Raw genomic sequence first — 27,789 nt, forward strand, 5'->3', positions numbered from 1 at the left:
CAAAAGTGGGTTGCAAAAATATATGAAAGAGTAGCAAACAAACTCTAAAAATGGATTTCCTTTAAAAGAGAAAAACATGAGAAACTGTGGTTTTCCCCTGAAGACTGGCAGAGTTCCAGCTTGGGAGGGGCTACTTGGGGCCACCTATATCCCACAAAAACCCTCCACTGCCTCCCCACCCTACACACTGGGGACCTGGGGGCAGGGGGTAACAGGTTGCGACTGTCCACTGATGTTTACAAATAGGTCCTGGTACAAAAAACTTTGAGAACCACTGTTCTAAATTACAATTGTCATTACTGGGCTGAGCTCCACCAAGCTGCCCCCAGTAAGGGAGACACAGACAGAGACACCTAAATGTCATCAGCACACTAAAAGCACCACAGCCTGAATCATTATATACACTCTAAACAGGGCAGCGAGAGACCAGACTCTGGAAAGCTTCCTACAATACAGTCCTCAGGCCAGAACCTGCCCATGACTTACAACTAGAAGATCTCCCAGGGCAAAAAGAGGCCCTCAAAATTACTTAGTTTTCTTCTGCCTGGGACTACAGACATATCAAAAATACTTGATCACAATGGTATCAATGGCAAGTGACAGTCCTGAAAGAATCTGAAAGACCCCCTGGATATTTTCCTATGTTATCAGGAGATATTTTGGTTCCAGGATTATTTTAATAATAATTAACACTTGTTTATAGGCAGATTTTGTCACCTTCATGTTGCGCAGGGCCTTCCTGCATAGTGTGAGAAATGCTTTACATATTCACAACACAGAGAATGGCCAATGACTTTATCTGCATTTTACAGATTGGAAAATGAGTGACTGCATGATGATATAAACTGTACAAGATTGTAGAGTGGGCCACCATTGAAGCAGAACACAGAATCCAGATCTTCCAAATCCCAGTGTGCTGTCCTATCAATACTGTTCCCAAGTAGGATTAGTTACACACATAACAGGATAACACCATAAATTATTAGCTAGGGTCTAGATACATCTTAAGGTACAAAAGCACATAACAGAGTTTAACATATAGCTGGAAGTACTATGAAGCTGGCAGCCACCTTTGACACCAGCATTCATAATTTTATTCTTCAAATCTTGTTCACCTTTGGTTCCTGTGACTGTCCTCCCCTGGTCTTTCTCTTACCTCTCTATTTGTTTCTTCAGGGTGCCTTCTGAGTGATCCTTTTCATTCCCCTCTCCAACTTTCTGTGGGGTTCCAACATCCTTGATCCCTTTCTCTTTGTCTCCATCTTGTCGCTAGATTATCCCATGCACAAACATGAAGTCAAGTCACCTCTACGTGTACGGCTCAACAATTTCTCTCTCTATTCCAGACCTTCATTCCTTCTTCCAAATTAAAATATCTGCCTGTCTCCTCATCAATGTCTAGCCATCAACAGAAGCTAAGCATAATCTGTACTCAACCTCACCTCAAAGCCTTTCCCGAATTCCCTTTCTTAATCATGACTACAACTCAAATCTAGACACTGGATATCATCTTCATCTCAGACCGCTTTCTCAGTCCTAAAACCGAGGCTGTATCTAAACCTTTCAGACTCTTTCTGCAGTACATCCTTACTATGCAGCTGTTCTTAATCATCTTCCCAGCTAAAACTTATCTAAGCCCTTATTATCCCATGTCTCAAAAACTGCAACATACTTCTCTGCCCTTGACAAATGTAGATTTGCCCTATTCATTCTGGGTTCTGCTACTAAGCTTGCTTTTCACATCTGTTATCTTGACCAATGTTTCCCAACCTTTCCAGCCCAAAGCACACTTACATTAATAAAAAAGTTCCACGGCACACCTATTAGGGCATTCCCCATCCTCATACCTACCGTAGCTTATTGCCATGGCAAAATTCCACGGCATACCTCTTCATTTCTGACGGCACACTTTTGTGCCGTGGCACACTCGTCGGGAAACACTGGTCTTGACCATGTCACTAGGGGTGCACTGATAAATATTTTTGGGGATGATACTGATAGCCAATTATTAACAAGCCATATCGGCCAGTATCAATCTAATTGCTGATATGCAACCTGGCAGCTTGGAGAGCAGTGTCCAGCTAGTAAGTCTGTTGTGCAGGAAGGGGGGTGGTAAGGGAGGCAGATCAAGGCCTCTGCAGTGAGAGAGGGAATGGGGCTGGGGCAGGGTGCAGGACAGAGCTGGCAGCTCATCCAGGGGACATAGGGAAGGGGGAGTGGATCCTGCCACTATGTGCACCCTATGGGAGAAATGGGGGGCATGTGCCTCTTGAATTTGTGCGCAGGGCAAGGGCAGGCTGCTACTGCAGGCTGGGGCTAGTGGCAGCTCCCGGCTCTTCCCAGCAGGGGGCCTGGGCCAAGGCTGCGCTTGGGGCAGGTGGCAGAGGCGCTGGGAAGGGGGGACCTACAGGGTGAGCTGTGGCCACCCCAGAATTTGCCATAGCCTGCCCTGTAGCTCCTCCCACCAGAGCCATCAGCACCCGCCCCAAGTGCAGCCCCGCCCCAGCCCCCCTGCCAGGAAGAGCCCAGCACTGCCCCAGCCCCAGCACTTGCCCCAGTCCCACTCCCACTCCCACTCCCTCCCTCACCGCAGGGGCCTCAATCTGCCCTGCCACATCCCTTCTTGCCCTCCACCCTTTCCCCCACAACAGCCTTACCAGCTGGATGCTGCTCTGCAAGCTGCCAGGCTGGCTGCATGGATGCTGCAGCTGCAGCTGCACACATACACGTAACATTTATTGGCGACATTATTGGCCACATCAGCCAAAGAAAGCCAATCGCTGATAACGTTATTTTTTCTTTTACTGGTGTCAATACACTATGGATCGATGTATTGGTGTACCTCTACATGTCACCCCTTTCTTAGAAACCTTCCATTAGTTCCCTATTCCTGATATAAACTGTTTATTTTCACCTTAAAATTATCCCTGCTGTACTGTTTCTCTCTTATTCAGTAATGAGAGGTCAACTCCTGCTCCAAATTGGCCCAGGATGCCAGGCTTCATCATGTATTTGTTAAACTTTTAAACAAATGTCCTCATGCTTTTTCCTGAGTTACCTCCATGTTTCAGAGAAGCTGTCTGTAAACATGTGCAAAGCTACTTCATTGTTAGAAGGCAGGGTACACTTGCACCTTTATAGAGTAACTACGATACATATGTATATATAGACTCAAGACTTTGTGAACCCAGTTGTGCTTTATCAGATGCTGTGGAAGGACAGGACTTGTTGTCACACAGAAGTTGCCTTAATATCCTCTTCTGCTGTAATGTCTACAAAAAAACTGTCGACCGACAGCTAGGCTGCAGGTGCACAGACCACTGAGCACTGTGCTGACTAATTCTCTCTGATCCTTTTCTCCTACTGCCCCATATGCTAATGTCCTTGACTAGGGATGGTCAACCCCCAGTCCATGGGCCAGATCTGGCCTGTAGCCCTATCATCTGGCCTATCGGGCTCCCCATGGGGTCCAGAAAATTGGAGGCAGGAGAGCAGTGCCACTGCTGCCCTACACTGCCATGTTTCCAAACCCATGGGGAGTCCTGGACCCTGCTCACTGGATTGGGCATCTGATCCCAGCGCTCAGGGCTGAGAGGTGGCAGCAGAAGGCCCCTGGGCCCAACTGCAGTATGGGGAAGCTTCAGGCCCCCAGGGACCAATCCCAGCCAGGTGGGGTGGGAAGGGGTGATACCAGGCCTCTGGGAACCAATCCCAACATGTGGAAGGGGACAGAGCTAGGCCCCTGAGAACCAATACTGGCATAAGGGGGTGGTGCAGGGCCCTGGGGCCTATTCCTGGTGCATAGGGAGGGGCACGGAGGAAGTGATGCAGACCTCAGGGCCAGATCCTGGCCTGCAGTGCTCAATCTGGCCCACAAACCAGCCCACCCCCCTGATTTGGCCTGCAGAGCCAAAAGGTTGAGCACCCTCTGTCTTTGATCATAAAAGTAAATTGTCAGCTCTATGAGACAGGGCCTGTCTTTTTGAGCTGTGTTTGTACAGCACCTTGCATAACAGAGTCCTGGTTCATGACTGGGGCTACTAATCACTACGATTATAGTGAAAGAGGCTGAATTATTGCAATAGCCATGCTAGGAAGAACTGAAGGGTGATATGCGACCTCTGTCTCAGGATTTTTGGTGGGGAAAGGCTGAGGAAGTGAGGGAACAGGGAGTTGCATATTTGGATTATGCTGGCTTGTGAACATGTCCTAACTGTTGATCCTAGATCAGGTGGAATTGTTTTCAAATATGAATGTTTAAAATGACAGACCTGTCTTTGCACTGTCTGCTTAGGAAAGAAGCATACTATACATTCAATATGCATTCATTAATTCAGTATTTAAATCAGTATTCCCAAGGCTATGCATTCATTCATTATAAATTATTCATTCTTTTTGCTTTGTTTATAGACTTTCCGGTGCTCTTTCTTCCCTCCAGAAAAAATAAAAATATTCCTCCCACACAGGCCGTAATGGAACATACCACCATGAAGGAGACTAGCAGGATTCCCCAACGTGCAAGACAACCATGTCCAATAAATCAGAAAGCTTGTAATGTTGGACAGGGACAGGAGATGGTGAATGGTAACTGGATGACTACAAGGTCATAATCTACACTGAGCTATCACAGAGAGGACGTAGTTGTGTCTTTTTACACAGCTGATACATGTTACTTTATAGCTTTTAAACACTAATGTCTGGATGTCCAGTCAAAGGAAAACCTGGGAAGCTCCACAAAAATCAATGCCAATTAGCACTAATCAAGGATCTGAATTTGCAGCACAGAACAGCCCACAGTACCTCAACCCCTATGTTACCAAGCTAGCTAGATGGCAAACTGCCTGTTCCCAAGGGGCTAGCTCACCAGCACATTATAATGCAAGCTTGTGGCTTGCTACAAGGACACTGTAAGGGCTTGTGCAGACTCAGCGCATCTAGCCTCTATCGCAGCAGTTATGAATGGTTACATGTACACATTACACCATGGACCATGAAGAAGCCCTTCCTCTTTTTTGTGACTTTTATAAGGTAGAATCCTCTTCAGCTTAATCATCACAGGGCTGACAGAATGAAATGTGTCTGAGCTTTAACTAAACTCCAGGCTGCTTCCCAGAGGTACCCAAAAATAACAGCTTTTTTATTCTTTCCTCTTCTGTGACCAGCTGTGCCAGGAAGTGGAAATGGGATTGGGGGAGAGAAGGGGTGTGGGGGTTGGGGTTACTCCATGTATTAGGAGAGGGTGGAAATGCAAGGAGCAAATATTTGCCCATCTGCTTCAAAATCAAATACCGGAGCATACACATGCACACCCAGACACAAAGTTTACCTGACATACATGCACACACAGACACAAAGTTTACCTGACACACAGCTATTAACTGACTGGTGAGGCACAGACCATGGGCAAGCTACACTCCTGCTCCGACCCCAACTATACTCAGTATTTCCAAGACAGTTCAAGAACGACAAAGAGCAGCTAGCTCCTCACTTACATTGATCATAGCATTGGAGGTGATTCTGAATAGGGTAGCTCGCTCATTCACAGCTTTGATCTTCTCTCCGCTCTCTGCAGGCAGCTTCAGGTTCTCCAGCTCACTCAGGGACCTCTGGAGAGCCGCTCCATGTTTAGCTATAAGATCGTTGCATGTGCTTAGATCCTCCAGTTTACTCGAGAGGGTTTTCAGAGTGCTGTGCAGTTCACTCTTGTCAGATTGAGAGGCTGGTTCCTCATCACCAGAGTCATCTGTAAAGGGGGATGGGAGTGGAGAAAAAATGGTTTCCATGGTTACCACTGGACTGTACTAAACCATGAAGTCAGGCTGTGCACAAAAAGTGAATCAAGACCTCCTTGATTATGCTGCGTGCCAGCTCTTCCAACAATTCAGATGGGGCACAGGGAGCAACTGCCTCCGTGCTGTTCTTCCCAAAAAGCTTGAGCTGCACAACCCAGATAGGAGCCCGGGGGAAGCACTCAGTGGCTGGAGCCTGTACCAGTGCAGCTGTTCTGGTACCAACGCCAGAGTAAGTCCATTTAAAGCGGTCTTACCTGTCTACAAAAGCTGCGATCACATCTTTGTCTTGCAGCGTAAATACACCCTGGCATAAACTAAGCCAGTAAGTGGGCTCTGAAAGCCCTGTATTCCAAAGGGAAATGACCTTTTTGGAAAAGATCTGGTGAAATCAGAAGAGAATAGCAGCCTTTCCACAGAACTTTTAAACCAACCTATAGACTCCTGCTGATGAGCCCCGGCAGGATGCTCTGATTAGGGAGGGATTTAAACCCCCATCCTGGTCTGCACCATCTCAGGCTTTCCCCCTCTCGCTGCTCGTTTCCTGCTCTGTCTCTATTTAACTGTGTAGGTAGCTTTAAACATTTTACAGAAAAAGCAATCACCCTCTGCTGAATGCTGCAGGTTTTTAGAGAGATGTACATACGAGGCTCATCTCTTAAGTTTTCTAAGGGTATGTCTCAAAATCCTCGATTCCAGTGAAGGTTCTTCCATGTCCATTACCAGCTTTTCCCTTCCCTTCTCCTGCCTCAGCTGGAGAACAGGTAGAGAGCTGGCAGGTGGCTGCTGCACACAGAGAGGGGAGGTTACATGTCAAGCTAAGCTGCTGAGGGGCTATCATGCTTTGTATAGCAGACCTTGCTTTAGCAGCAGCAGCTGACACTGGGGAGGGAGGAGTGACTTCCATTAATGTCAACATGAAAGGAAATATCTTTTAATATTTACAACAGCAAAACTTTCAGGGACCATTGAAGGGAAAACATAGGTGTCCAACATCACTAAAATACAAAGATAATGGCTACCTTGCAACTCAAAAGCACTGTGTGATTAAAATAATGCATAGGCAGGGTAATGCAGTCATTTAAAAAAATGGTCATGCTCCCTCCCCTGGAGTGAAGTGCAATGAACCTAAATGCTGGGAATATAAGACATTCTGAGAAGGCACAAGGGAACTGGCAAAAAATCGTTCCTAAAGCGGGCTGAAAGCACTCATTCTGCTGCAGAGAGCTACAGGAGTGGTTCCTAAACATGTTAGTACCTACCTGTCAAAGAAACACATGCATTTTGGCTATTACTGTATTATTAAAAATAGACTCAATTGTGTACACAGCTACCATGCTGTCTTTCAGTGCATGCCTTACCACATCACCAAGTCACCTTCCCATGGCTCTACTACTGCACTAGGGAAGGTTCGTCTGGAGAGCCAGAGGGCCCAATGTTGCAATGCTCACAAGTAGCACAATGACAATAAATGCTAACTTCTGAGACAGACAAGGCTTTGTGACAGGAGTCTTTTGGGCTTCCATTTCACTTGGAGCAATCTACATCCCCCTGCTCTGCCCCCATACCGATGGGCAGATCTAGGATTTTGAAAAAGGGGGTGTGCAGAAGCAAGTGGTGCTGCAGGAGTGGCTGCACCCCAGATCCCAGCCAGCCCCCTCAACTGAGGAGGCCGATCACACCGCAGGAAACCTTTTCAGTATTGCCAACTCTCGTGATTTTTGGCATTGTTCTTAAAATATATGCTTCAGGAATGTGAGAAACTTAGCTCTTTTTTAATATATATTTATATATACACACATAACTCTTTCATTTATATATAAAAATAAATGAAAGAGCTAAGTTTTTCACGTTCCCAAAGCATAAACTTTAAGACCACCAAAAATCATGAGAGTTGGCAACACTGCTTTTTAAAGTCCCTTCCCCTCCCCTTTCAAATGAATGACCTACTGAAGAAGGTCTTGCATTTGAAGGCTTGTTTAACTTTATATCAACTATGCAGTTGGTTCACTAAAGGATTTCACCCTAAGAAACCCTTTGCCTTTCCACAGTTAATTGTTCTCACGCCTACCAGGCAAATGAAAAAGTGCTGGAAGTGAATGCAGAGCTTGCTGCCTGCTTTCTTGCACCTTCTCCACCTGGCAAAGCATGGGCGACTGGTCCCACCTCAGTTGGGGGGGCATGTGCCCACCCCCTGCGAACAGTCAGCGACGGGGCAGGGGGGTGGGGGAGGGGTGGCGGCACAGCCAATCTCACCTGGGAAGCAGCTGCAGCGCTCCCAGGAGCAGCCACAGCACTTCATCCAGCACTCCCACTCCCCAGCCAGCACTCGCAGGGAGGGCACCGGTGCTCCTGCCTGCCTGCCCTGTGCCTGTCGCCTAAGTGGGGGAGCGTGGCTGTCAGGGGGTGCACCAGTGCTCTCAGGGGGTGCGCATGCACCCTCGTGCATCCCCTATGCATCACCACTGTGGCAAAGCAAAGAGGTAATGAGAAAGGAAAAGACAGTGGATGTAATGTGTGATGTCACATGATTCTTAAATTACAAGACAGACACCACCCTGGTGATGAGAGACCTCGAAGGTACCTCAATGACAGCTGGGGAAGGATGAATGCACCAGCACATTGGGCTTTCTGTACCAGAATAAAAGGCCTAGCTGCTCCTGCCAGCATGTCTAATAAATGGGTGATTTCTTTACTCCTAGTTTATTTATAACACTTTTCAAAATCATACAGTTTTATTGAGATGGATATTTAGTCATCATTCAATAACACCATATTGATTCTACAGCTCTTGGGTAGGTAAAGAAACTGAAGAGGAAACAACCCTTGGTTTAATAACACTCAAGCCATGTTTCTAACCCAGGAGTCAGAGCAATTTGGATACCATAAAAGAACTATTAGCTCCAAGTGCTAATGAAGATGAGGCAGCAACATACTGAGGAGTGTGTTGTGCTGCAATTCAGAGCCAGTTACACAGGTGTGTAGTGATAAAAGCTTGGCTTACATTGTCAGTTCAGTGCTAGGGTCGACAGGAACAATCTAGTAGTTCTCCCTCTCCTCTGTTCTCCTACAGGGAATGGTGATCTTTTGATACATCCCAGATTTCACAACTTGACAAATGTGCAAGGAGCACTGCAAACTGGAACAAGAAAAAGACCACCAAGGTAGGTGTGAAGCAAAGCAGAAATGAAGGAGGAGGAAAATACCAGCAAGTGGACAAACTGAATCTATTAGGGGTGTGCAAAACAGGCCCTATTCAATTTGGATTCAAATTCGGCCTGAATTGGGGGCAGCGATTTGATCGTTGATTCAGATCACTGTCCCTGATTCGATATGGACGAATCCGAACCTGAAGTTTCGATGCTGATTCAGAGAATCAGCAATTCGGACATAAACACAGCTTTAAATGTTTTTTCTACATGCCTCAAGGTACTGGACACAGCTTGTGAACGCAGCAATGCTGGGGTGGATGGAGCGTCCCATAGGAGTGTGGCAGGGGACCCCCTGCATTGCTCAGTCGCGAACCCAGAAGTGGACCAGAAGTACTTCCAGTCCACTTCCGGGTCTGCCAGGAGCACGCTGGGGGTCCCCCTGAATCCCGCCAACTTGGCAATTGGCTGCAGGGGGACCCTGGGTGCTCCCCCAGACCCAGGAGGCACCAGTCGCCAAACTGGGGGGGGAGTTTCTGCTCCATTTCCGGGTCTGCTGCCAAGCACGCTGGGGAGCCCCCTGTGCTGCTGTGGGACACTCCATGTGCCCCTGCATTGCAGCATTTACGAGCTGCCTGGTACCTAGAGGTACATAGAAAAAACATTTAAAGCTGTGTCTATGCCCGAATTGCCAAATCTTTCCAAATTGATTTGGAGTGATTAAAGGGTCCTCTGATTTGATCCATGGCACAGAATCAGACCATGAACGTGAGAACCAATTAACAAGGCTACAGGGGAAGAATGTACCATGGCTACTGAAGGCAAAGAAAATCAATGCTAGTGTTTGTACCACTAAGCAGAATATCATCCCTGAAACAGTCACAAGAAAGGTAAACAACTAGTCAAAGGAGATTTGAGTACGGCAGGAGAAAGGAGGAGCTGCTGATGACACTGATGTCAACTGTCAGTCACGCAACATGTCAAGAGCATTGGAGCTTAAGACATTGTCTGATCTGGGTTTCGGAAACAGGCCAGGACACATAAAACAACCAGGAAAATGAGACCAGGTGGGACTGTCTGGGCTACTTTCCACTGCCCAGTGAACAGATATGATGGAGACATATACCAATAGGGATTATACAAGATTTTGTGTTTTGGCTGGTGGAATAACAACAGAAATCTATCAGAGATGGAGAAACAAAATCAGTAGATGGATCCAATGCTGGGTCACGAGGGACTTCTTTACTTAACTACTTTATTTTCTTATTACCTTGTTCCCTAACCAACTCAAACCCAATACAAGTCAAGTCAACCAGCCTCTCTGCCTATTGGCTGAGTAGCAAAGTATTTTATTTGTCAGCCTTCCTATATGCTGGCTGAATTAGATCCTGGTTGAGAATCAGCATTATGAACCAACTAGTTCCAGGGGGCTAGAAGATCATCCCAAATGCCCAGCAAAGCAGGAAGGAGCGTGCTTTCACAGGGGTAGGCAGTTACAGTGACATGGCTGGCAGCTTTGATTGAGACTAACATGTTGCCTCAGGTATCTGGACTCCTGTCAGAAAACCCATGACTGAAAGTACCTCAATATCTAAGATGCTGTCAGTATCTGAACTGAAATCCGTGGTGGAGGTGAGAGAAGAGTATTGATTCAAAACCTCAAAGCAGTTAGCATTTTCTTGGCTTTAATCCAGTCTCTAACTAGCTATGCCCATAAAAATACAAAGCTTAAACTGAGCTAGGCTCATGTTTTCTAGCTATCAAAATTGTTCCCTGGGAAAGAACAAGTGGCGATTCAACCACAGGAGGCACAAGGCTTCATTAGACACTGCAGCAGATGAATGGGAGGAACAGGAACACCTCAGGAAAAATACCAATTAGAGGAACCAACTTTTGAGAAAGGCCTGCCTTTCCCTGTATGCCAGTGAAAGCAGGCTGCTATCTGCAGCAGCACTAGCTGAACACACACCTCACAAACCAGCCACTGCACCAGAAGGTTAATGAGAATTAACCTTCCTGCTGGGGATACAATCACCCCACCAAAAACAGATTTTTTTGTATATCAAAGCAATCCATGACACATTCCCTTTGAATGTATCACTTCTTTTGGACATAAAAGAAGAAATATCTCATGAGTAGGGATCTCCATAAATCACAGAGAAAGTGCCTCCACAGCAGCTCCGTTACTTTTTTATTTTGCCACCCCCCATTGGTGGAGAAGCCCCACCAGCTGGGCCTTTTGCCACTGATCACTGCAAAAGTGAAAACTGTGGTTTTAAATATGCCATGGTCTTTGCCTCTCCATCGCCAGGCCCCAGTGGCCTCGCCACTTGCTGCTGACTGGCAGGGAGGCAAAAACCGCAGCATAGTTTTCATATCCCCAACAATCAGCAGCACAATCTGTCAATCAGGAGCGGGGTGGGGGAGAGCAGCAAAACAGAAAAACTTGAAGGAACCATGACAGGGGGCACTTCCTCAGTGATTTACGGAGATCCCTACTCATGTGATGTGCAGCAGTGTAAAAACAGCTTGCCCGCTTCCAAAGGTTACAGCCCAGCCATTGGCAGTAAGGGGTGACTGCAGGCTGCCTAGGCAATGAAGCTAGCTGAGAGTTAATTAGCTATCTGGAAGCTAAAAGGCTCTCAGAAAGAGGAGCCAGAGAAATCCACTTCCAGAAAGAATCAGAATGGGGAGTTAGGCTCCTAGGGAGAGGAGCTAGAGACAGGCAGACAGCTGGGACCTGAAAGCCAGAACCTGAGAGTAGAGAGCCAAGAGAGCAAGCTGGTGGGTAGGCTCATGGTGGAGCCTGAGGATCACCCTTGGAGTGATTTTAGCCTGAGAGTAGGCCTCTGACTGTGTAGGGATGGGATGCGGAGAGGCTGTGAGTGTGTCAAGCAACTGTATAGATTAATGGAGGGAATAAATAAAAGAATGCATCCTATATGTGCTCAGCTCTGTACATATGATGTGAATCTAGCAAAGCTAGCATCTGCCAGCTTTCTGATCACTACGCTGACTTGCAGAAGCAGTATATGCATGGCAGAATGTGATCCTTTTTTGCCAAGAAAAAGCACCTGGGCCAACAGGACAGTTGTGATAGTGTTCTGTTCAGGCTGGTTAGTTTAGATGAGGACTATTTCTTTTTCTTCTGTCTTGCATAAGAGCTGGATATAATGGAGCTCATAGCTACCCTACACAAACTCATAGATTCAAAAGTCATTCATCAATAACCTGTTGCGAATTAAGTACAAAAGAGCAGCAAAGGAGCACTGAAGGATGAACAAAGCAGCTCTGAAAACGGCCTGAAAGCCTGCAGGAGGTGTCTGTGGGAAGGGCAAGTTATACAATGCATCTGTCTGCCTAATGGGCTGCCCTAAAGTTGCTGGATATTATTAGCATGGCAATAATGCTTTACAACTAAGTTACAGGCTTCCATGTTTGTCCCCATTCTGTGGCTCCTAGAGCCAATTTGCTCAATTTAAAAAATGGGTTTTCAACCCACTGTAGCTGGGCTGCAATTTCAAGGGAGGCTCTTTAATTCAAGCTAGACAATGAGAGCATCTTCTGACGGGACAGCAGTGGATGTTATATTACCTTGACTTCCACAAGGCTCTCAAAATGGTCTCCATGACACATCTCACTAGTAAGCTAAAGAAATATAGTCTGGATAAAATTATAATAAGATGAGCATACAACTGACTGAATCTTCAAAGAGGTGTCGTCAATGTTTCAGCGACCAATTGGAAGGAGGTTATCAAGCGGAGTTCCCCAGGAGTCTGTCTTGGGTCCAGTACTGTTAAATAGCTTCTTAATAATTTAAAGCAGCGATACCGAACCTTTTTATGCCACAGCCCAGCAAATTGCAGACCGGAAGCAGCTATGGTCTGGCAAACTGCAGACCACCATGCAGAGCCCCGCAGCCAGAATTTCCGGCCAGAACATGGGTAAAGCTAGTTCCGCCCCCAGGCAGGGGGGCAGCCAAACTGCTGCCGCAGGCCCTGCGGGAGGAGTCGCAGCCTCTCTGTGGGGCCATGGTTTGCCGGTTCACAGTCACTTCTGGTCCAGCAGCTGACCTTCCTGCAGACTGGCAGCCGACCCTTTTCTAGCCCGGTACCGGGCCACAGTCCAAGGGTTGGGAACCCCTAATTTAGAGGACAGAAGTGAGTGCACACTTGGCAAATTTGCAGATAATATCAAGGTGGGTGGGGTAGCAAAAATCTTGGAGATAAGATTAGGATTCAGAATGAATTTTGCAAACAGGAAAAATGGCCAGAAATTAATCAAATGAAATTCAGTACTTACAAAGATGAAGTCCTGCACTTGGGATGGAACAAGCAAATGAACAAATACAAATTGGAGAACAGCTGGTTAGGTTGCAGAAATGCAGAAAAAGATTTGCAATTTTATTTAACTATTTATTTGATTTTATGCTTGTCTCAGGCCATCTTACCAGAGGGGAACAGAATAACTCATAAAACAGGAAAATGTTTATAAAACAAGAGAAAAAAAAAAAGAAAGCCACTAAACAATGTCCTAGACTAGCTTTGCTTGCTAAACACCTGCCTGAATAGGAAGGTCTCAAAGTGCTTCCAATAAATGTCTACACTTGCTCTCTACCAGACTGCAGGAAAGAGAGTTCCAGAGTTGGGTGAGAATAACGTCCCATGATTTTTTTGCCAAGTAGACTCTGTGCACTGATGGCACCTGCAAAAGGTTGTTTTTGGCTGACCTTAAGGATTGTGATGAAAGTCCTTTAGTTTGTAGGACCCAGGCTAATTAGGCCCTTACAGTCAAAACCAGCATTTGAATTGCACCCAGAAAGCTAGCAGGTCCTTGCAGGTTACAGAGCACTGGAGTTATGTGCTCAGGTGACACACCCTCATCAGAGATGAGCCACTGCATTCTGTACCATCAGCAGTTTCTAGACAGTCTGCAAGGGCAGCCCTATATAGACTGCACTGCAGTAGTCTAGCCTTGAGGTGACAAAAGCATAGATGATGGTGGACAGATCTGAATCTGAAAGGTAGGCTCACAGCCATCTCATCAGATGGAGTTGGTGAAAGTCACTCCTAGCCACTGCTGTCACCTGAAGATCCAGGCACAGCAATAGGATCCAGGCACACCCCAATGCTACAAACCTGAGTAGCCAGAGGAGGCTGAACTCCATCAGTGACAAGTGTCCCTATCCCCTCCAAGGCAAGCAGTCTATCCAGCACCATTACTTCTATTTTGATTCAGTTTCAACTGGTGCAGCCACACTCATTTTCCAACCACAGCCAGGCACCCAGAAAGGACTGAAATTGAGATCTGGATCAGATGACAGACAGAGGCAGAGTTGGGTGTCATCAGCATACTGATGGCATCTCAGTCTAAATCTCTCCACAGTCTTGCTCAGCAGCCTCATGTACACATTGAACAGGCAAGGCAACAAAATGGAGCCCTGGAAGACCCCAAAGGAAAGGTTGCAAGGCAATGACAAGCACTTGTCCGTCACCACTCTGCTAGGAAAGAATGGAAACAATGTAAAGTGATCTCATAAGTACCCACCAGATCACGTAAATGTTTTAACAGCACTGCATGACCAACTGTACCTAAAGCCTCTGGAAGAATTAGTAAGATCAGCAAGGTGTGTTTCCCTTCTTAATCTCCAGGCAAAGATCTTCAACCAAAGCCACAAACACAGTTTCTACATTTTTTCAAGGATGAAAATCAGACTGATATGGGTCCAGGAATCCAATGGCTTCCAAATGCACCCAGACCTGTCAGGCAACCCTCCAATCAATAAACTTCCCCCAAAAGAGAGGTCAGAATAGGGTTATAGCTGGATAGGGAATCAGTATCAAGCAATAGTTATAAACTCAATACAGATCAACAATGTACCACTGGTGCACAAAACAAAGCCAATGATATATGGGAATGTATTAAAATAAGTTACTTGCCTGTTACACAAGAATCGATTCTTTCAATGTATTTGGCACCGGTGCAGCTTCACTAGGAGCACTGTGTTCAAGAATTTAGTGGAGAGCAACTAAAATTATTAGAGATCTAGATTGATGACTTTTAAGGGAAGGTTGAAAGAACTGGAATTATTTAGTTTGTAGAAGAGAAGACTGGATGTGATAACAGGCTTCAAATACATGAAAGGATATTACAAAGAGGATAAGGACTACTTGCGAAGACTGTGTGCTGGCATGGTGCTGTGTACTCATCCAGGTTCATAAATAATGTCAGGTACATCATAAAATTGTAGTTAGGCAAAACCCAACAGCAAGCAGGTGGCAGAGGGCTAAAAAGGAAATCCTCCTGTTTAAGACGAACAGCCTGGCGGTTAGGGCACTCAAGAGGAATATGGCTCTCCCTGTTTTAGGCCAATAGTTAGGGCATTCATCTAGGTATTACGCGACCCATGTTCTAGCCCCTTCCCCCGCATTATGGTAGAAGACCCCAAGGACCATAGTGTGACATTCAGAGGCCCCAAGGGGCACAGGGTTATGCTGAGGGCCTGTGCAGAGTAGGGTGCAGCAGAGTGCCTGAAGGACTGCATGATCTAGGGTGCAGAGTAGGGCTGCAGAGGGTGGCTTGAAGGGCTGCACTAGGGGCATATTGAGTAGGGCTGCCATGGCAGCTTGAAGAGGCCCCTATAAGAGGGGGGCAATGTGAAGGAGTGTGCAAGCAAGAGGCCAACAATGGGACTGAGTTTGCTCAGGCCACAGACTGGGGAGCAAATGTAATCTGAATGCCATCTGCAAGGCATGGGCCACAGTGTAGGGAAGGTATGGAGCCATGGATAGCACCCCCTGTCATCTGGGTAATGTAAGGGCAGCCTCCCACTTATTATATCATATTAACATTAAAGTCGTGGCAAGCGAGTTAGGGCAGACTGCCCTAAGCAGGTGGGCAGGCCGACTTGTGACCTAGCCTCGAGTTTTCCCCCCGTCACAGTAAAACATAACAGAACTAACCTTTGTGTGAACTGGCATAGCTTTAGAGCATATAGAGTGTAGAGTGTATGTAGCACAGGTTAACACCCATTAAGGGGTGAATTCCTCTGTTTTAAGTGCCTTTGTGATAGTTGAAAGGTAATCTGTAACCCCACCCAGAGCCTGGCACTGGAAGTGAAAAAACAAAAAGAATCCTTACTCCCAACAGATAGGAGTTTAATCATGGCATCCAGAACATGCAGAAAACCCACCTGTTCTATGCAATGATTTAAATTAGCAAGGTCAGGAATAAAAACCATTACATGTAATTATCCCCAAAGTAAGCATTATTCCCAGGAAATGCAGTTAAACTAAAAATATCCAAACAAGACAAGGAATATCAACTAAAGCACCCAAACAATCTTAACACTACCCTACAATGACGACACAAAGGAGGAAAAAAAGAAAGCACTTTAGTCTACCTGCTACCACAAACACTAAAATACTTAAAACATAATTGTACAGTCAGTGCACTGCACCACTACATACCAGAAATAAGGTTAAGATATTTATATCTGTGTTCACCCTTTACTCTGTCTTAACACAGCTTTTTGTCTGGAAATACAAAGACAGTGAAAGCCTCATTCTATTCAAGGCATTTTCCCCACTGACTTTAATAGGGACAAGATTTCAGTAGTAAACTCTTACTACTAATAAAGATAGCACCTGGGAGTATGACTGAATACTGGACTAGAAATGTGCTCTTTAGTGAGTGCAGGACAATTTCATTTAAAGTTTTTTCTCTCAAACACTGCCTCAGCCAAATGCAATCCCAGACTGACAGATGCATCAGGCTGGCTGTAACTAATGAACTGTTTGTTTTTATGTGAAGCTGTTATTAACAATTGTTTACATTGATCAGTTTCCATATCTTCTCACATCTGATCTTTCTTTCATGAATTTCTCATCACCTTCCCTTCTTTCAGTCCTACTTCTCACACTTGTTCTGTGTATCTTGTTAAATGGACAATGCAGAAGTTGGAGCAGAGTGGATCAGAGAACTTGTTCCCTGTATATCATCCCCAGTTTGGAAGACATAGAGAGGGTTAAGAATGCTTTTACACACCTCCTTTTTCACCAAGAGGCAGACTGAGATCTTATCCAAGCCAAAACATTAATGCAGCCAGACCTATCTTTTCCCAGGTTGACTCCATCCTGTTTTACCCTGAGGTCTTGTTAATTCAATGGCTCACTAACAAGACAGTCCCAGAAGCACATGTTTAAGGAGTCCTTTTTCCTCATTCCCAGTCATTTGTTTGCCCTACAAGCTGCAGTAAAGTCTAATAGGAGCTCTGAGCATTCCCCCAATAACAGATACACTGGTACAGCTGTAGTAATTAAAATAATTTTGAGAAAGATAATTGCTCAGTTTCCTTCTGAAGAGTTTTTTAATTAAAGGAATCCAGAATAGTTGCACGTAGGATTTGCTTTATCACCAGGAATCCTGGTTTTCTCAGATTTCAAAGTAACCCAAAATCCACATTTTTTCATGATTATAATGAAACACCACTAATGTGTGTGTGTGTTTGTGTGTGTGTAGTGGTGTTTCATTTTGATCACATAAAAATGTGGATTTTGGGTTACATTTTATAATCTGAAAATTGGGGATTTTTTTTTATCGAAGAAAACCAGGATCCCTGTGTATCACCCAAGAACTGCAATGATGTTTAGTGGCAATAGGGAGCATCTTCCCAGCAGCAAGAATTCTAAGGGTGTATCCACACATGCAGGTACATGTGCTTGCAGCACCTCAAATAGGAGTGGCACAAATTTGACCCAGGGATTCTTGCTTCAGAGCATGTGCCCAGACAAGCACATTGGTGTGGGGAAAGTTGTGCTACTTGGGGCAAAATAACCCTGCCCAGCTCCTCCCAGATCTGCAGCCAGGGGGACCTAGAGCCCAGGACCAGCATCTGAGCTGGCCCCAGCAGTATAAAAAGCTGCCCTGGTAAGCAACTCAGGGCTACTAGCCCTCAGGAGCTTCTGGGGGTCCTAGCATAGCACCAGAGACGGGCACTGGAGTTTTTCTGGGCAGGATGGCACTGGGTTGCTGTGGAGGTCCTGAGCCTCCCCTTGCAGGACGGTGGCCAGGGTCTGATTTGCCTGCGCAGCCAGGTCCTGACGTTCCGCCTTCAGGCCCTGCATCGACTGCTCTATGGTGTTGGTAGCCATGCGGCATGGGGCAATCTGAGGCGTGCCGTCCTCCACCACTTCCAGGGGCTCCGATACAACTGGCAGCTCCTCAGCCTGTGGGGCTTCTCCCTACAGGACCTGCGAGGGCTGCCAGAGTTCTACCAGGATCTCCTCCAGGCCTGGAGGCTGGTCTCCACCTCCAGGTCCCCTGCAACAGTCACCCAGCGTGCCAACCTGCTTATCGAGCCCCTCGTCGGGACACTCCAGCTGGAGATGCCCACAGCAGAGATGCCCCAGTTGCAACTGAGGTTGATCCTGGCTGGTGTCACCTGTATCAGAGACCTCCTGGACTACAATAAGCAGGAGTGGGTGGACCATGTTGCGCTGGCCCAGCACAAGAGTCTAACCTACAACACATGCAATTTGCCATCTGGTCCAGGAGGTGAAATCTGCCCTACTTCCCAATGCCCTTGCATTTGTTGACCATGTCCTGCACGGTGGCGGTCCCCACCCCCTATGTCCTCCAGCCCACCAGAGTTTGTCATGGGGTCGGCACCTCGCCCAGACTTGCAGCACTCCCAGCTCCACCACCTGAGCCAGCTAGAAGACACCAGACCAGTCTGTTTTTCCACCGTCTATCGCTGCCACCTTTACCTGCTCATGTGCAACACAATCCATCATGTTGCTGCACGTTCCACCCAGACACCAAGTGGCGGGACCTGCTCAGTGAGGGTGTTGCTGGGGCACCCCAGTGGCTGAGTCTGTACTCCACCCTCATCCCACGAACCAGCGGAGACCTCAGCCGGCAGCTCTTCCGTTAAGCCATTGCCATGGGCATGTATGTGATGAGCTTCACAGACACCCCAGTCTCCTTCTCCTTCTGCGGGCAGAAGGATACCCTGGCGCACATGATGCTCAAGTGTGCCAGGCTGCAGCCCTTCCGCCTCCACCTCCACTTCCAGAACCTCAGAAGGAGGTTCTGGATGAATTTCACCCCCCCACCTGGATGAATTCTGGATTAATTTCACCCCATCAAGTCCCAGGAACTCTTGCTCAACCTCCTCCTGGCCCTGAACAAGTGGGCCCTATACATGACCAGGAAGGAGGCTCTGGCCAGGAAGGTGCCCAGGGACTGCAGGGCTGCTTTCCTGTCACTCATCCGTGCACATTTCTGAGCAGAGCACCACTGGGCAGCATCCACTGGCTCCTTGGATGCCTTTGAGGACTGTTGGTGCAGCCCCGGCAGCTCTACTGGGTGTCCCCCTCCGGAGCCCCTATTTTCACATTTTGACCCCACACATCACTACTACCCTGCTTTTTCCTTAGTTGTCCCCCCAAATAAATAAAATTAGTTGAATCTTTCACCCTTTGGCCCCACACCGTAGGGGCTATTAGTTAAATGGGTGGGCCTTAAGGCCCACCGGAAGATACAAATAGACAGGAGCCTCTAAGGCCTGGACACTTGGTTTCTGGGGACGTTACCCCTTGTGCCACCTAGACTACTGAAGCAGCATCCCAAATTCATGCTTTAAAATACCCCAAAATCCATGTTCTTCCACAATAAGAAAAGCAAAAGGTCTTTTGTTCTAATCAGACAATGGGTGTGTGATGAGGGGATGTGGGGTTTACAGGAGGGGGGTGGAAAGGGGTGTCAGAGATGTAGGTCAGTGGGGGGGACTGTGTGGGGTGGGTCCCCTGCCCGCACAGGGCACACCCTCCCCACACAAAGCATACAGACTGCCCTCCCGCTGCAGGGGCTACAGACCCCACTCAAAGCGGCTACAGCCCCTCCCCACAGGGCCCGGAGCCCTGCCTGGCACCCGGCGCTGGTGTTGCCACATCACAGGGGTACTGCTGTGGTGTTGTGCAATGCTGTGCACCTTCAGGCAGCTCCAAGCCACTCAGGCTCAGACTTGGGAGCTGGCGCCGCTTGTGGGGACTGCCTGTCATGCCAGACCAGGTCCTGCCTCCAGCAGCGGTGCTGCCAGACCCTAGGTGTGTGCAGGGAAGAGGCACACAGCTGGACCTGGCCCAGTGCAGCTCGCTAATACACCTTTGTGCTGGACCAGGAGGCGCAGCTCTGGGACATGCACCTCCTGTGCAGAGGCACACTAATTGTGCAGCCTGGGACAGGCCAGGCCAGGCCAGCAGGGCACATTTTCTCTGAGGCTCAGGCAGCAATGCACCATGGCTGCAGCCATGCAAAGCCACCTGAGCTTCATGGAAAATGCACCTTGCCAGCCCAACCTAGCCCAGGCTGCGCAGCCAGCGCACCTTTAATTAGGAGCCACACATCCCGATCCAGTGTCACCTTAGACGGCCACACTGGACTGGTCCTGCTGCATACTTTGTGGACGGGATCTAGTGGGGCCACCACAAGCCTGTCCTCCCACTCGCCCTCTGTGGTGCTGGTGGCAGCAGGCAGCTCAGCTGGGGTCTGACTGCAGGCAGTGACATGGCACTGTGACACCCAGACTTCGTAAATGCTGAACAGACTCCGCCTGGCCTGCTAGTGCATGGCTTTGGACAGGACTGGAAAAGCAGTGCGCTAGCGGGCCAGACCGGGCCAAGTCTGTTCAGCATGTACAGAGCCCAGGTCACACAGTACCACAATGCTGCCGGCTGTGTCTGCAGCTGGGCCACATGTACATTGCCAGCTATTGCTGGCACCGCAGGGGATGGGTGGGGGGGAAGGTGTTTGGCAGCCCCCACTCAAGCCCCTCCACAAACCCACCCACCCACAGACCACACATCCCCTGCCACTCCTCACACCCCCCGACATCCCCTGCCACTCCTCACACTCCCCCATCTGCCCACCACCCCCACCCCCATGTCCCTAACTTCCCATGACAGCACCCAGGGCAGCAGAAGCACCATAGAGATGCTCTGGCCAGAAACCAGGGCGTCTCTCTTGGAGGACCAACTCCTAGGTTGCCTCAGTTTTTTCACCTGTGGTTTACTTTTGTACCAGGCCCAAATTCTGAGCCTGCGCTGCATATCTGACTACTAGCTGGTCTTAGACGGATATTACGAATTTCAGCCTTCTTTCAAAACACGGAAGGGCCAGTGAATGCAGGGCAGTTCTAACATGAAAAACACAGGATCTTCACCTATCCTCAGTTAGACTTGCTCCAATTCAAAGGTAGTTGACTGAGGCAGGAACTGACAATGGGATTCTGAAGCAAAGCAAGAAGGCATGGTGTGCCCATCAGTATAGCAGTACCTGGCATGCCCATCCAGACCCCAACGTCTCTCCAGCAGGACTGGCACTGGAAGCACTCCCAAAGGTTGGGTAAACAGAGAGTATGACTCATCAAAGTTTTACATCCAATGTAGTCATTTGTGCCATGTATTATCTTTATAAAGCATCTAAAGGTATAAGTAGATCGATATCAAATGATGCAGATATACATTGTTACAGCTGCATCCTTCTGTAGTGATACAAGTATTGCAAAACCATTGCAACTTGAACCTTATTACATTCAGGGTTAAAGTTACAGCAGTTGGGCTAACTCGTATCATATTGCTACAAGAGACTTAGCAATTAGACTAGCAGTTGCATGGAAAAATTGGTGCCTGCTCTGAGCAATAGCTCCTCTCCCATTTTAAAGCAATTAAAAGGTATATTTGTCTGTAGCCTTATACTAATGTGACAGCAACAACTAAAGAAAGGTGATATCTAATCCTAAAACCAGAGCAGTTCTGCAATTCAGAAAAGGGAATGGTCACTTCCTTGTATTATGCAGCGAAGGATCAAAGAGGATTCACCATAGCTGTAGAAGAACAGAGACACAGTCACAGTGCAGGCAATGGAATGTTTTCAAACTGTGAAGAATCCAGATACTCTCATCTGTGACAACCACAGATAGTTTAATCTCTGATGGCACCCATGGAAAGCAAGCTGTGCGTGACAGACAAGCTTCCTTATAATTGCACTCTGAAGTTCTGCAATGGGAATCCTGCAAAGCACTGAAATCCCTAGGGGTTCTTGGGTTTCACTACAAATGAAGCAGTATTACATTGGAGCTTCAGATCAATCATGGGGCAGATTGGCGGTCTTTTCTTATCATAATCAAAATCCTACTTCCATGGGAATGCTGCCAGGGCAAGGACTGCAAAGTTAGAGCTCACACCCAGAAGCACATGCTTATAGGGAGCTGTTCTCTAATGCAGTGGTGCTTAACCTCTGGCCCACAGGCCAGATTTGGCATACAGAGTTATGTCTTCTGGCCCATGGGGCTCCCCACAGGTCTAGAAATTCGGCAGTAAGGGAGCAGTAGCAGCGTTAATTGCTCCCAAAGCTGTGACAATTAATGCTGACACTGTTCTCTTGCCACCAAGTCTCTGGACCCACAGGGATCCCCACAAGATGGATGACATGGTCCCACATGCCAGATTGCACTGACACACAGGCATACTGTGGCCGGATTCAGCATGCAGGGTTTGGCCAGTACACGGGCTGTGCTGTGGACCAGCCTCCTTCATGACCCCCCTCCCCCATAAGCAGAGGCTCACCCACAGACTGACCCCATGCTGGATCAGGCCAATGAAGAGACTCCATGCCACTCATCCAGCCTGCAGGGATGAAGAAGTTAAGCACCACTCTTCTAGTGCAGCAGTCCTCAAGCTGTTTAGACTTGAGGTCCCTTCCATAAATTTGATGAATTGAGCACCCTATTTAAAAAACTAATCTACTTATTAGAGTGCTTACCTGCCTGAACAGGGGCTGGGAAAGAGGAGTAGCCAGCAGGAAACAGCCCGCACTGCAGTTAGTTGGGGGAGGAGTGGCTGGACGGGAACAGCCTAGCTTACTGCGTAGATCTCCTCTCTCCCAGGGCACCCTAGTTGAGATCCACTGGTCTAGTGGAAAGAAAGACCCAGGTAACTTCAGTGTCTTTCAGTGGACTCCCTTTGCCCTTGCAGTGAAATGTCACTTCAGGTTTCCTGCAACACAGGCATCACCTGCCAATAGGATCTATACACTATGTTTTTTGGGAATGATTGGATCCCTTCATCTTCTCTCCCATAAAGAAAAAGAGGGGAGGGAAAAATGCATCAAGAGAAGAATCACCAGAACTTGGCACTCTTGCTCCCTGCTGGGATGCATGATGCAGGCTGAGACCTGTGTTCACCAGGTGGGGAGGGCTATGTTACACTACTACTCCACTCCTTGATGCCATGGCAGCTCCCTGCACCATGCTGTTCCCTGATCAGGATCAGGATGCTGTTTCCTGATCAGCTTATACCCAACAAGCTGTTTTGACTGCTGGGGAATGCACGGGCCTGGTAATACCCAGGCCCTGTTGTGTGCATTAGGCACCGAGCAATGGGGGCCTTGAGAGTGGCCGCTTTTCTACTTCAGGGAGACTACATCCTACTGGTTCTTCCCATACAGGTATTGCTGGACTAGTCCCTATAATTCAGCACCCTGGTAAACTTTGACACTGACAACCATGACCCACTCCCTCTGCAGCCTCCTTCTTCTCACTGCACGTTCTTCAAGCCTACCCAACACAATGCAAATAAAACCATTCTCACCAGCTGTTCCAACAGTAGCAGCAGCTTCCTCTAATGGAGTGGCCCTTACCTGGATTAATGTGGCACACTCGGGTACCATGAGACCCCCTGAGGAGTGCTGTGGTACGGGTGCTGCAGTCACAGCCACAACAGCAAACCAAAAGTGCCCCACATGGCCTTGTGCACAGCCAGACCAGGAAGGGCTGTGGCACACCCATGGCCCCCTGCCTTATTAGGGTTCTCCAATTAGCCTAAAGCAGACACAAGCGCTGACTCATGCTGCAGACTTCCCAATGCTCCTCCTAGAGTCAGAGGTACACAGGGCAGTTCTACCTGCCCCATGCACCTCTGTTTCTGGGAGATACCGGCTGTGCAGGGTCAGACTGGGAAAGCCAGTGGCGCAAACCAACCCCCCTGCCTGCTTTAGGCTCATCAAAGAATCCAAAGGAGACAGGAGAGCATGTGCATGCTGCAGCACTTCCCAGTCCAGTTCTGCACAAGGCCAGGCACTTTTACCTGGCAGTAGCAGCATCACCTGGATAAGAACCACTGAGGTAAGCTGAAGCAGCATAACAGTGGTTCTCAACTGGGGATGCTGCCAAAATAAAAACAATTAGGGAAGGGTGCCCTGACTCTTGTAGAAGTAATTGGCTTACTTGACTAGAAAAACAGACAAAGACCAGACATGCTGATACTGCTTAATTCAAATGTTCTGAGATAAGGAATCCGCATTCCTGCATTCCTTGGGTTATCTTGATATCTTGCCCTGTGCATTCCTGCATGCCTTGGGTTATCTTGATATCTTGCCCTATGCAAAGATAGTTTGTTTAAGTAAACTTTCTAAGCTTCTGTTTAATTTACTACTGTTTTGTTTCTCCAAGGTGTATTTTTTCTCTCTTTCTCTGTCTTTAGTATAAATACGCTTGTAAACTTAGATAATCTGAGAAATCCTTTGACACAGACAAGTGGGTGACTCCCCTTGCTGTATGGAATTCTCCCTGTGATCACAGTATAGCCTTAAATTAAGAAAAGCTGGCTCTGTCAGTTCTGATTCAACCACAACGCGAAGTTTGATTTCTTCCACACTCTGAAAAGGCTGAGAAGCAATGATCTAGAGTCTGCATTAACCTCTGGTCTCTTTCCACACTGCGTGCACCCCTCCTCATCTGGAAAGCCCCATATAGTTTCTGATCTGCATTTTCCTCATTTCCAGTGGTCTCTCCTTCCCTTCTCTGCTAATTCAGCTCATTCTGATGTTCCCTTTGGAGCCAATCTGCTCCCACAATGAGAGTTTTGCCATTGACATCAGTGGTGCAGGCCTTTTGCTACCTCCTCCCATGCTTCTCATGGAGCATTAAGCCTGACACTGTGCATCAAGCAGACACTCTGTCCTTCCAAAGCTCTCCTTTCCATTAGTCTTTCATTGCTGCCCTTTGCTCTAAGCAGTGCTCTCAAGTCAGAATTTATTACATTTATTTAAACTTAATATTAATTCAAGAATGATTAAAACTTTGAGTGAAATCCTTGTAGCACCGAAACAAAAGGCAAAGCTTGCATTTATTTTAGTGGACCCAAAATTTCACCTCAAAATGGAAGTTAATAAGATGTGTATGTACAAGTTGCTGTATCTCCTGAAACCTTCATTAAGTAGCACAACTTGTCTCCTCCTCCCTCAAGAGATGGGGATGCAAAGTGTCATATGGAGGCTAAGTATTAATTATCTAGTGGTTAATTCAGTATTAATTGTTTATCACTATTATCCCTCAAGCCCCAGGCTTGTAAACATACAAGTAACTTTCTGTATGGGAGTTGTTCCACCAGCCCCTTATTATCTTCAATTTGTTCATGACTGCATGCTCCATAAGCAGCAACTAGCTTTTTATATTTGTCTGTAAAGGGAATGTGCACCTTAAGTAAAATCCTGGCTATGCTAAAACCAATCGACTATTGCCCTTGACCTTTTGAAATAGTTTTTCATGCTATAGCCCATGTCTGAATGTTGCTTCTTGCCTGTTGATGGAACTAATCAAAGTTAATTTACAAAGATTCTTCAAATCAACAAAAGCTGGGAATACCATCTTCCAGTAAAATGTCTTTTAATCCAGAAGAGTTCACTGAATTGTAGCAGTCCTAGAATCACAGAAAAGTTGGACTGGATGGATCTCACAAAGTTATCTCATCCAGCCCCTTGCTCAAGGCAGGATTGTTCCTGATGAAACCATCCCAGCCAAGTGTCTGTCCAGCCTACTCTTAAAAATTTCAAAGGAGTGAGATTCCACAATTTCTCTAGATAGCCTGTTTTAAAGCTTGACCAACCTTGTAGTCAGAAAGTTCTTCCTAAACTCTAACCTAAATTTCCTTTCCTACAGCTTAAGGCCATAGCTCCTGGTCCTGTCCCCTACAGTTATAGAGAATAATCTATTTCCATCCTCTTTATAATCGCCCTTCAGGTATTTGAAGATTGTTATCAAATCCTCCAATCCGTCTTCTCTTCTCCAAATGAAATGATCCTAGGTCTGTCAGATTTTTCCCGCAAGTCATGCTTCCCAGGCCTCTTAATCATTTTTGTCATACTCCCTTGGACTCCTTCCAATCTGTCCACATCCGGCTTAAAGTGTGAGGCTCAGAACTGGACACAATACTCCATATGAGACCTCACTGGGGCTGAAGAGAGAGGAAGAATTACTTGCCTTGATCTGCAAGTGACACTCCTCTTAATGCAATTCAGTATGTTGTTGAATCATCCTGCTCTATTACAATGGGCAATTGTATCTTCATGTTGTTCTGAATCCCTTGATAAAATGTCATTGAAATTATAAAGACATACTTGGGTTTTGGGTTTGTCTATCCCAATGGTTCTCAACCCTTTTAAACTTGAAAACCCCCTCATTCAGCTCAAGGCACCCCTTGGCAAATGCCAAGTCCTACTTTTGGCTTGTTTTTTGACTACACATAAAAAACCAGAGGGGGCATTGTTCTGTTGCAAAGAACTCAGACTGGAACAGGGCAAAATGTCTTTAACACTATGGATTCTTATTTGCAATCACAGTTTGGTTTTGGAAGGCAGAATGAAAAAAAAGATTTTTCCAGAGTCATGACCCAAACCATACCCATAGTACAGTTATGCAGTTAATCTTCTAACAGCTGCTATTTCATTCAGCACTGGTCTTGAGAGGGTGAACTCTAGCTCTGGCTGAATCATGGATTCGACCCCTGCTGCTTGCTGCCCAGAAAAGAAGAAAATTAAGTGGTCGCCATAGCATGCTTCTCCATGCTTCTCTTGCAGTACAGAACATGAATATCCCTTATTTAGAGATGCACTCCAGCTTTGGAGGAGTAATTTTGAAGAAAAAAAATGGTGTGTAACATATGACTAAACACAGTAAGCAAATCTAATAAAGACCACCAAGGGGTGGGATCATTTTACACCTGGAGCCAGTATAGCTATACTGCCAAGACTTGGTCATGAACCATATCTTTTCCTCATTATCACAACACAACCGAAGCAATTGGATTTGGCTTTCTCTGTCCTGAACTGGCTTATGTGTGCTTAAAGATGATATACAAAGGAAAATTAGAATTGGCTTTGTGCCCTGTCTTGTTTCTTTAACATATATAAGGAACCAGGTGTAGATGGTTTGATATACAAGTTGTACATTTTTGCTGTGTTTTACTTTAGAAATTCAGGACTTATCAATCCTGCTTTTTGTAGGAAACTCTGTGGCCACCTGGAACACTACCAGGGTTATGATATCACAGAGACAGAAACCTGAATAATTGAGAAAGAAGGGCTTTCTCTTCAGGTTTATCCCATCCCATAAACTGTGCCCTGAGATGCAACAAACCCATCTGGGACATCAATACACACAACTTTATAATACACTGTTTTATTGTGATTAGTATTTGTTCTATTACAAGGACACCTCATGGATTCAACAAAAATCCAGGCCCACAGTACTAAATCCTGACAATATACAATACACAGGAAGGTTACTGACTTACATCTGGATTTAGGAAAGCACTTAGGTCCCACTGATTTCAGTTTGATTTTAACCACATTCTTACTTAGGTACTTTCCTGAAATGGAGTTGCAAAGAGATTATAATCTGAAAGACAGGACAGCTAATAAGTGGGAGGGGAAACGGGAAGAGATTTGAGCAAACTGACTTGCCTAAGATCATACAGCTGGTCAGTGACAGCCTACCCTACCTGCCACTGGTG

At 46.8% G+C, this 27,789-nt stretch overlaps 1 protein-coding gene across 5 annotated transcripts in view; it reads right to left on the reverse strand.

Moving 5' to 3' along the window:
* OSBP2 (oxysterol binding protein 2) overlaps positions 1-27,789 on the reverse strand; it is a 341,188-nt gene that overhangs the window by 133,405 nt on the left and 179,994 nt on the right. For all 5 annotated transcript variants that reach the window (XM_090061927.1, XM_090061928.1, XM_090061929.1 and 2 more), the window contains one exon: positions 5,493-5,743. In XM_090061927.1, the coding sequence (XP_089918053.1) occupies positions 5,493-5,743 (251 nt within the window). The remainder of the gene's footprint in view (positions 1-5,492; positions 5,744-27,789) is intronic.

Source organism: Crocodylus siamensis, chromosome 9, assembly GCF_052110815.1.
Source record: "Crocodylus siamensis isolate JL-2025a chromosome 9, ASM5211081v1, whole genome shotgun sequence".
NCBI classification, from domain to species: Eukaryota; Metazoa; Chordata; order Crocodylia; family Crocodylidae; genus Crocodylus; species Crocodylus siamensis.